At 37.3% G+C, this 11173-nt stretch overlaps 1 protein-coding gene across 1 annotated transcript; it reads left to right on the forward strand.

Moving 5' to 3' along the window:
• The first annotated feature begins 5400 nt into the window (after nt 1-5400).
• Nucleotides 5401-10649, forward strand: LOC131628844 (cullin-3A-like). The gene is made up of 2 exons (XM_058899652.1): nt 5401-5952; nt 8465-10649. Exons 1-2 carry the CDS (start codon nt 5792-5794, stop codon nt 10500-10502), a joined length of 2199 nt encoding a protein of 732 aa, XP_058755635.1. The 5' UTR covers nt 5401-5791; the 3' UTR covers nt 10503-10649.
• The last annotated feature ends 524 nt before the right edge of the window (nt 10650-11173 follow it).

An 11173-nucleotide genomic window follows, 5' to 3' on the forward strand; every position in this document is an offset into this window, starting at 1 on the left:
ATTAAGGTACTTGGACCATCCTTGCTCAAGGATTCTTGCATCACACTTAAAGCCATTCGCTTTAAGATTGTTTAAGTCCACAGCAGTTTCACATAAAACCTCCAAGTCCTTCGTGGGTAACAAGCAAGTTTTCAAAGGAGCATATTCATAATTTCGTAGAAGGATTTGTGAAGAAGTAAGTTTTTCTTTTGAGGAAGATGAACAAGAGGAAGAGTTCATGATGATTATGCCGAAGATTAGAACAAAGACTAGGGTTTGAAAAAGAAAAACAGATGCAGCGAAAAAAAATGTACAACAAAATAGAGAGACGGAGAAAAGAATGAAGTTGAAGCGGGCTATTTAAAAGATTTGAAAATAATTTAAATCATTTTGCATTAAATGAGAAATGACATTAGGAGAGATATGATGGTAAATGAAATGATTTAATACAGTTACCTAGGTCGGCGTCTTTTCAACTGCACGCTTCGTACTGACCGTAGAGACACGTGTTCATCATCAGATAATGGATGACAGGTGTGAAAAATTCAATAGGCTTTACGCCTTCTGATTCTGATCGCTGCTTCTGAATTGATCAGGTTTCTCTTCTGGAAACACTCCTTCTGGAGTGTGATGATATAAATCTGAATAATCTTCTGATCCATTACTTCTGATATACACAGCTTCTGGAGATTCACTTCTTTGTTCTGCAGCTTCTGATAAGACAAAACTGTATCTGCAGAAATTCTTAAGCTGCTTTGTTTCATTAGAAACAAGTTTATCATCAAACCAGATATTTATTGATTCGTCCACAATCAATGTTTCAATATTGTATATTCTGTAGCATTTAGAGCATTCAGAATAATCAAGAACGAAACATCAATGCTTTAGAAACAAACAAAACAGATGGTTCCAAGACTAATAAACTTTCTTTTCTGATCTCCTACGAACATAGTTTCTTCAACAGATTTAAGTACCAGAACTTGGAAGACAGTCCTTCTTCCCTTCAAGTGTTGAGACCAACTTGAGTCCAGGTGACATGTCATGTTGACTTTTATCTTCTTTGTCGCCAAGAGAATCTGCAAAAGAAATAGTCTTTTTCTTTGGTACCCACATCTTCTTGGGTCCTTTCTTGTTAGATTTTCTCAAGTTCTGATTGAACTTGGGTTTAACATTGTAAGCAATAGGAGGAACAGCATGATAATTCTTAATGTGAGTTTCATGATATTTCCTAGGTTGTGTCACATGCTTCTTAGTGTGTGTTATGTGAAAACTTTGAGCATGTGAAGTGTGCCTAATATCATGGGAGTGGCCATACTTGAACTGATCATACAATGGCTTGTATGTGAATTTCATTTCATCAACAGGTTCAAGTTTGTATGGGGTTTCACCCTCAAAACCAATGCCGACTCTTTTGTTTCCAGACACAGCATATATCATAGAAGCTAGCTGACTTCTGCCAATACTTCTAGATAAGAACTTCCTGAAACTTAAATCATATTCTTTCAGAATATGGTTTAGACTAGGAGTGGATTTTTCTGAATCATAAGGAGATCCAACATTATTGGATAATTTTAAAAGTTTTTCTTTTAATTCAGAATTTTCCAACTCAAGCTTCTTTGTTTCAAATTCAAATAGCTTTTTCAGCTTTTTGTATTTGAGACTAATCTGAGACTTGAATTCCAGAAGTTCAGTTAGACCGGAAACTAACTCATCTCTAGTAAGTTCAGAAAATACCTCTTCAGAATCTGATTCTGATGTAGATTCTGATCCGTCATCTTCTGTCGCCATCAGCGCACAGTTAGCCTGCTCATCTTCAGAGTCTGAATCATCTTCTGACTCATCCCAGGTTGCCATAAGACCTTTCTTCTTATGAAACTTCTTCTTGGGATTTTCCTTCTGAAGTTTTGGACATTCATTCTTGAAGTGTCCAGGCTCATTGCATTCATAGCACATGACCTTCTTCTTGTCAAATCTTCTGTCATCAGAAGATTCTCCACGTTCAAATTTCTTTGAACTTCTGACGCCTCTGAACTTCCTTTGCTTGTTCTTCCAGAGTTGATTTAGCCTTCTGGAGATTAAGGACAGTTCATCTTCTTCTTCAGATTCTGATTCTTCAGGATCTTCTTCTCTAGCCTGAAAAGCGTTAGTGCATTTCTTGATATTTGATTTTAATGCAATAGACTTACCTTTCTTTTGAGGCTCATTTGCGTCCAGCTCTATTTCATGACTCCTCAAGGCACTGATAAGCTCTTCCAGAGAGACTTCATTCAGATTCTTTGCAATCTTGAATGCAGTCACCATAGGACCCCATCTTCTGGGTAAGCTTCTGATGATCTTCTTTACGTGATCAGCCTTGGTGTATCCCTTGTCAAGAACTCTCAATCCAGCAGTAAGAGTTTGAAATCTTGAAAACATCTTTTCAATGTCTTCATCATCCTCCATCTTGAAGGCTTCATACTTCTGGATTAAAGCGAGAGCTTTAGTCTCCTTGACTTGAGCATTTCCTTCATGAGTCATTTTCAAGGACTCATATATGTCATAGGCCGTTTCCCTGTTAGATATCTTCTCATACTCAGCATGAGAGATAGCATTCAGCAAAACAGTTCTGCATTTATGATGATTCCTGAAAAGCTTCTTCTGATCATCATTCATTTCTTGCCTTGTCAGCTTTACGCCACTGGCATTTACTGGATGTTTGTAACCATCCATTAGAAGATCCCATAGATCACCATCTAGACCAAGAAAGTAACTTTCCAGTTTATCTTTCCAGTATTCAAAGTTTTCACCATCAAATACTGGCGGTCTAGTATAACCATTGTTACCGTTGTGTTGCTCAGCAGAGCCAGATGTAGATGCAGGTGTAGACTTTCTAGTTTCATCAGCCATCTTTTACTGAAGCGTTTTTCTCTTCCTGAATCTTTTCTAAACACGGTTAAGTGCTTGCACCTTAGAACCGGCGCTCTGATACCAATTGAAGGATAGAAAAACACTTAGAAAGGGGGGGTTTGAATAAGTGTAGCTTTAAAAACTTGACAGATAAAAATAAATTGCACAGTTATTTTTATCCTGGTTCGTTGTTAACTAAACTACTCCAGTCCACCCCCGCAGAGATGATTTACCTCAACTGAGGATTTAATCCACTAATCGCACGGATTACAATGGTTTTCCACTTAGTCAGCAACTAAGTCTTCCAGAGTCTTCTGATCACACACTGATCACTCCAGGAACAACTGCTTAGATACCCTCTAAGACTTTTCTAGAGTATTCTGATCCACACGATCACTCTAGTTACAACCTGCTTAGATAACCTCTAAGACTTCCTAGAGTATTCTGATCCACATGATCACTCTAGTTCCTTACAACTTAATGTAATCAATTCTAAGAGTATTACAATTGCTTCTTAAAAGCGATAATCACAAACTGTGATATTTCTCTTAACGTTTAAGCTTAATCTCACTAATATATTACAACAGCAATGTAGTGAGCTTTGATGAAGATGAAGATTCTGAGCTTTGAATAGAACAGAGTTTCAGCAAGTTAATATGAGTTGTTTTGGTGCAGAATCGTTAGAATCATTAACCTTGCTTCTCATCAGAACTTCATATTTATAGGCGTTGGAGAAGATGACCGTTGAGTGCATTTAATGCTTTGCGTGTTCCGTACAGCATCGCATTTAATGTTATACGCTTTTGTCAACTACCTCGAGCCTTGTTCACGCTGTGTCTACTGACGTTGCCTATAATAGCTTTTAACGTTCCTTTTGTCAGTCAGCGTAGCTTGCCACCTGTACTTCCTTCTGATCTGATGTTTGTGAATACAACGTTTGAATATCATCAGAGTCAAACAGCTTGGTGCAGAGCATCTTCTGATCTTCTGACCTTGAAGTGCTTCTGAGCGTGATACCATCAGAACTTCAGTGCTTCTGTTCTCTTGTTCTTCTGATGCTTCCATAGACCCATGTTCTGATTCTGCTTCGACCATCTTCTGATGTCTTGCCAGACCATGTTCTGATGTTGCATGCTGAACCCTTTGAGACAAAGCTTCTGAGCGCTGAATTATGCATACTCTTTATATATATTTCCTGAAAAGGAAATTGCATTGGATTAGAGTACCATATTATCTTAAGCAAAATTCATATTATTGTTATCATCAAAACTAAGATAATTGATCAGAACAAATCTTGTTCTAACATAGGTATCCCTTTAAACACTACTCAACAATCCACGGGCTTCGAAATCTTCACCTAAATATTACTTGATCCACAAGCTAAGAGCTGCAACACTTATGTAGAAAATCTCCTTAAATCTTGGAACAAAACTTTAAGTTTCCTAAATTGTCTAAATATCCAATTTTAGAAACTTATGTACAGTTGGAGATCAAATCACTTTATCCAGATTAAATCTCCTTGACTTGTAAAAATAATCGAGATATATCCAAAAGAGATATCACAAAATCAAATCAAATTTGTCAAGATTTAAAACAGCCTGTACTAATGTTCTAGTTCAACATGTCACAACATCTATTAGAACATTTGTCTTCAATGCAACCTTCACACCCTGCTGTATCAGCTTGATCAAGATGTTATGACATCTTGCTCAACATCTGTCATGAACTATGTTTTAGCAAAATGGCTGCCAATCCTAAAACCATGGATCTAACAAAAATCTACACAAATTATGAGAAAATAGTGAGAGAGATTAGGGATAGAAGAACAAGCGACGCTGCTCAAACGAATAGAACCCATATGGGGTATCAACTAAGAACATTCAACAAACCCTAACTGATCAGGTCAAGAATTACTTAGTCCATAAATTAGCCCAAAGTGCCATAACTGTTAAATTGTAATTCCTTATGTCGAAGTAGGATGTTGCTCGACACAAGGCGTGTTGAAAAGTAAATTGTCAAATTATTGTAAGCAGGTTGCTACACACAAATTCGATTTGGATCTAAAATAGGTATTTTGAGTTTTTATAGTGTTGGGCTTTATTTGACTTAGGGAGAAAGCAAACCTAAAACTATAAATAGAGGGAGTAACCCCTATTTTGATACACAACTTGTATTCACAGAATTGTAGTTGCAAGTGAATAACAAATTTTCCACAGTTTGTGGGCGGAGAGAAACTCCGCAGAAAATAATCATCTTCCTTTTATTTCGCAAACCCTAATCCTTTACAACCTAAAATGTCTTTCTTGTTTTCATCATTATCATCGAGTAGTGATAAAGAATTACTTAAAATTTGAGTTTAATTCCAACAATAACTAACAAAACGGGCCTTCATATGAACCAACCCAATTTGATGTAACTAGAGCCTTCAAGATTATTTTCATTTAATGAGAAATTGCTTTTGTTTAAAAAAAAATACTAAAGAAATTATTGAGAAACAAGTGTCAAACAATTATTAGTAATCTAGCGGTGCAATCCAATTTGTGTTCGAGACGCGCTGAAAACATTTCAACTCCAAAACGCATCGTTTCACCTTTCAAACCAAATCTCGAAGGAACAGAGTCTCTGTTGTTTCCTCGCCCTCATCATCATTGTCCCTAACAAAAAAAAAAAAAAAATCACCCAAAAAAAAAAATCTCATCGTTCGTTAATCCCAATCCATTTTTCCAAAGTTTCTGAATCAAATTTCATCGTAAAATTAATCTTCGTAGAAAACGAAATATATATATATTTTTTGGGATTTTGGGTTCGAAGAAAGTTGTGACTTTTGGTTTTTGGTTGGAAGAAGGTTGTGATTTTTGGTTTTGGGTTGGAAGAAAGTTGTGATTTTTGCTTCTGGGAATTGGGATTTTTATTGAAAAGGGGGAGAATGAGTAACCAGAAGAAGAGGAATTTTCAGATAGAGGCGTTTAAACACAGAGTGGTTATGGATCCGAAATATGCAGACAAAACATGGAAGATTCTCGAAGATGCGATTCATGAGATTTATAATCATAACGCTAGTGGTCTCAGTTTTGAAGAACTTTACAGGTTAATCCATTTTTCTCTTTTTTTTCTTCATGTTTATGATTCATTTTATGGAAAAATTTGGGGATTGGTTGTTTTATTTGGGGATTTGAGGTTTTTGGATTGTTTAAATTTGAATAAGAAAATGAATTGCACCATTTTATGGGTTTGCTTTTGTTGTTTGTTAGATTAAGATACTGTCTATGATTTGTGCATATGAGCAGTTGGAATGTTTGTTGAGTTATTGATTGAGCTAGTTGTTTCATTTAGTTTCTCTATGTAGAATTGGTATGATATCGTAGCGGTTAGGTAGTGAGGTAGTGCTAAGGCAGTTGCATGTGATGTAGCTATAGGGGAAGAATGAGAAGCGAGGTAGTACTGGGATTGTATTTTTCTGTTAGTGATTTGTACAGAGAAGATCGATCGTTCTCTGTGGAGCAGTGGCTCTAGGTTTCTTTGTGTAGGAACGAGCCAATGATCTTTTGTCACCTTTCAATACAGAATACTGCATTTCAGTTTACAATTTTTCTCACTTGGGGGATTTTGTCAAACTCTCATTGGTGGAATTCTGAAAAGTAGTTGGAATGACCAAGTTATTAGACCAACGCTCATATGATGAGGGGCACAATGAAAGTAGTGGTTTGGGAGACGCTACCCATGGAGCCCAGAGTGGTGTTTTAGGATGTTCTTTTTTTCCGATCATATGTCACATGGAGGTGTATCAAATAGCAAATAAGGTGAAACTGCCCTTGTTTGATGGAACTGGCCCAGTAGGATGGATGGACAATAAGAGTAGAAACTTAATTTGATTTGGAATTTCTCTTGTTTGATGGAACTGGCCCGTGATGTAAAATATGTTGGGGACGTGAGAAACTCACTACTCCATAGGTTCAAGTTCTTGGAGAGGAGGGGCTACAGAAGTTTTCAAATGGGGTGTGGCAATTAGAGATTCAGGTCATGAGTTTTTTATAGGTTGGGTCAATATTGAGCCACAACTTGTGCGGAAGTAGGGAGTTTGGTCAATTAGATGGATCCCATTTCAAGGGAGCTTTTCCATCTTACATTTGCTTGATCTCCTTTGCAAGAAAAGACACCTGGAACAAAACATGGGACTCATGTATTTGGCAGGAACAATTCAGACTTCAGGGACTGTATTGAAGATGGCTTCAGCTAATATCCAGAGACCAATGGCTAAAAGGAAGTGGTTAATAGGGGCTTGGAGGCATATTTGAAGGTTTTTTCTAATATAAGAGTTGAGATGAATAGCTGTCTCAGGCTGAAGTGTGATATAATACCATGTTTCAGTGTTATCAAATATCCACCATGGAGGTGCTATGGTGGATATACATCGTGGTTTTTGGGATCGCCGCAATGGTAAATATCGACCGATATTACGGGTTTCTCCGCCAAATTCTGCTATAAGGCGCAGCAAAGTGGCCGGTATGGCAGGATTTCTGCTCTCTGCCATCGATAACACTGGTTTCACATATGTACGGGAACCACTCCTTTTGAAGTCAGTATGTGAGAAAACCACCTTTTTTAATTTGGTTTGCTCAAGGGGAGACCAAGGTGGAGACAGTGGCTCGAGAATTGAAAGAATGACTTGAAGCCTTAAAGACAACTAAAAGATAACCTAGTAAAGGCTCAAGATCACATGAGGAGGTATGCAGAAAAGAACATGAAAATGCTAGAGCTTGAGGCTGAAGTGTGGGTTTTCTAAACTTAAGGCCATACAAGCAACAATCAATAATCCGAATGATTAATCAACAGTTGACTCCTAGTTACTGTGGTCCATTCCGAGTGGTGGAAAAATATGGAACCATTGCTTGTGACCTCAACTTTAGCAACTTTTCAATCTATAATATTGCATTTCAGTTTACAATTTTCTTGTGTTCTATTAAATAAATTTCTCAAGAAGCACTTGTGGAAAATAATATATTAAATGATGATAGAGCTTTTATAAAAATAGCTTCTCTTATAAGTTGAAATTAGGTATGCCAATCTTTTCAGGAGATCTCTCATTTAGCTTTTCAGTAAACATCTTCATGTTTTTAAAGACTTATTCATAAATGAAGAACCATAAACTTATTCTAGCTGAAAAGCTCCCGTAAGAGAAATGGTCTTTTAAAATTTACATCAATTTATGGATCCAATCCATTATATTTGTCATGGAATTCTGTTATTTTAGTAGTAAATATTGGCCAGGATGCTGCTACCATGCTTAACATTCTGATTTTACATATTCTTGTTCAGCTTCCTTTGTGTTATGCATACAACTTTTCTTTCTTGACCTTTCAATCTTCTTATATCCATCCATTACTGTTCTTGTTATCTTTCTATCTTCATATGCATGCCATGCATCGAAAAAAAAGGGTTTCACCTTTTTTCCATTTTACACATTATTTATTATTAGTTTTAGCAATTTTTGTTACTGTCCTTTATTTTCTTGATAACCTGTGTCAATATCTTTTTATTTGTACGAGGAAAAATAGATCTTATGTGTCTAACCTCCTCCTACCTGTCTATGTGGATTCAGAAATGCATACAATATGGTGCTTCACAAGTTTGGTGAGAGGCTATACTCGGGATTGGTTGCAACCATGACCGCTCATCTCAAAGATATAGCTCAATCTATTGAAGCTGCTCAAGGAGGTTCTTTTCTAGAAGAACTGAACAGGAAATGGAATGATCATAATAAGGCATTACAAATGATTAGAGATATACTGATGTACATGGACAGGACTTACATTCCAAGTGCCCGTAAGACTCCTGTTCATGAACTCGGGCTGAATTTATGGAGAGAAAATGTCATTTATTCCAGCCAGATCAGGACTCGGCTACTGAACACACTTCTGGAATTAGTACATGGTGAACGCACTGGTGAAGTAATTGATAGAGGAATAATGAGAAATATAACAAAAATGCTAATGGATTTAGGTCCTTCAGTTTATGGACAAGAATTTGAGACTCATTTTCTTAAAGTTTCTGCTGAGTTTTACCAGGTAGAATCCCAGAGATTCATCGAGTGCTGTGATTGTGGTGACTATCTTAAGAAAGCTGAGAGGCGTCTGAATGAGGAAATGGATAGAGTTAGCCATTACTTGGATCCCGAGACTGAAAAGAAGATTAATAATGTAGTGGAGAAGGAGATGATTGAAAATCACATGCTCAGGTTAATCCACATGGAGAATTCTGGCTTAGTTAACATGCTTTGTGATGATAAATATGAAGATTTGGGTAGGATGTATAGCTTGTTCCGCCGTGTTACCGATGGTCTTTCAAAAATACGAGAAGTGATGACTTCACACATAAGGGAGTCTGGTAAACAGCTTGTTACTGATCCTGAAAGGTTGAAGGATCCGGTTGAGTTTGTGCAGAGGCTTTTGGATGAGAAAGACAAGTACGACAAGATTATAAACCTGCCGTTCAACAACGACAAGTCTTTCCAGAATGCTTTGAATTCCTCGTTTGAATATTTCATTAACTTGAACCCTCGTTCTCCAGAGTTCATTTCACTATTTGTAGATGATAAACTTCGTAAGGGTCTGAAAGGGGTCAATGAGGATGATGTAGAGGTTACACTTGACAAGGTGATGATGCTATTCCGATACTTGCAAGAAAAAGATGTTTTTGAAAAGTATTACAAACAGCATCTGGCGAAGAGGCTTTTGTCTGGAAAAACGGTTTCTGATGATGCCGAGAGAAGTCTCATTGTTAAGCTCAAAACTGAATGTGGTTATCAATTTACTTCTAAATTGGAGGGGATGTTTACCGACATGAAAACCTCTCAGGATACAATGCAGGGCTTTTACGCCTGCCACCCTGACTTAGGCGATGGTCCTACACTTACTGTCCAGGTTCTTACTACAGGGTCTTGGCCAACTCAGTCTAGTGTTACATGCAACCTGCCAGCTGAAATATCTGCACTTTGCGAGAAGTTCCGGTCATATTACCTTGGCACACATACCGGCAGGAGATTGTCGTGGCAAACTAACATGGGCTTTGCAGATTTAAAAGCAACCTTCGGGAAGGGTCAGAAGCATGAGTTAAATGTTTCTACCTACCAAATGTGTGTCCTCATGCTTTTTAACAATGCCGATAAACTCAGCTACAAGGAGATCGAGCAAGCAACCGAGATTCCCGCTTCCGATCTCAAGAGATGCCTGCAATCATTGGCTTTAGTTAAGGGAAGAAATGTCCTTAGAAAGGAGCCGATGAGTAAAGATGTTGTCGAGGACGACGCTTTCTTTGTTAACGACAAGTTCAGTAGTAAACTATACAAGGTTAAAATAGGAACTGTAGTTGCACAAAAGGAATCCGAACCGGAGAAACAGGAAACTCGGCAGCGAGTGGAGGAGGACAGGAAGCCTCAGATTGAAGCCGCGATAGTAAGGATCATGAAATCTAGGAAGCAACTTGATCATAACAACCTTATAGCTGAAGTCACAAAGCAGCTGCTGTCGCGTTTCCTGGCGAATCCAACGGAGGTCAAGAAGCGGATCGAGTCTCTCATTGAACGAGACTTTTTGGAGAGGGACGATAACGACAGAAAGTTGTATCGATATCTTGCTTAGAATTGGTAAAAAAAAACTTGTTTGTTTCAGTAATGAATCACAGTGATGCAGGTGTTGTATCATAATGAACCAGGTGAAAATTGCCTTTTAAGTAGCTCCATTGATTTCAATGTATATTGATTTGTTTTACTATTTGTTGTTGTGATATTTCATCTAATGGTTTGAATCGCCAAGCAAAATTATTGTTTTCAAGTCCAATCTCTTTCTTTGAAATGCTGTTGGCCTATTTGGTTGAAATTACTCTGCAAATGGGATAATTGTGATAAAAAAAGGTGACTAAACCACCAAAATAGTCTCAACTTTGTATGATATATTCAAATATGTATGAGAGTATGAATATTTAAATTACTTCTTTAATTTTGTCAACATTAATCATATTTATCCTTCTGCAAGTGTCCGTTAAAGAACATCATAAGAACTGAGTGACTTGTTCATTAAATGCCCCAAGTTGGCTAACATACACAACCTAACTAGTCCATTTATGAACTATTCAATCGTCATTAGTGTGGTGGGAAAATCGTGGTGGCATGGTTGTCAAGATTTTGATCTAGATCTTAAAATTTTAAGATTTTACGATCTCACTCACCCCAACGATTCCAATCTTAAGTAGAACTGGGTGTTGTTGACAAATTGTGAAAAAAAAAATCGTCAAATTATTGATTTTGTGCGAT

Source organism: Vicia villosa, unplaced genomic scaffold (assembly GCF_029867415.1).
Source record: "Vicia villosa cultivar HV-30 ecotype Madison, WI unplaced genomic scaffold, Vvil1.0 ctg.000485F_1_1, whole genome shotgun sequence".
Lineage (NCBI taxonomy): Eukaryota > Viridiplantae > Streptophyta > Magnoliopsida > Fabales > Fabaceae > Vicia > Vicia villosa.

Excerpts from the sequence above, each read along its gene's own strand:
- LOC131628844 (XM_058899652.1), top strand. The coding sequence starts at position 5,792 with ATGAGTAACCAGAAGAAGAGGAATTTTCAGATAGAGGCGTTTAAACAC. Across the intron at positions 5,953-8,464 it reads AGTTTTGAAGAACTTTACAG|AAATGCATACAATATGGTGC; the intron begins GTTAATCCATTT and ends ATGTGGATTCAG.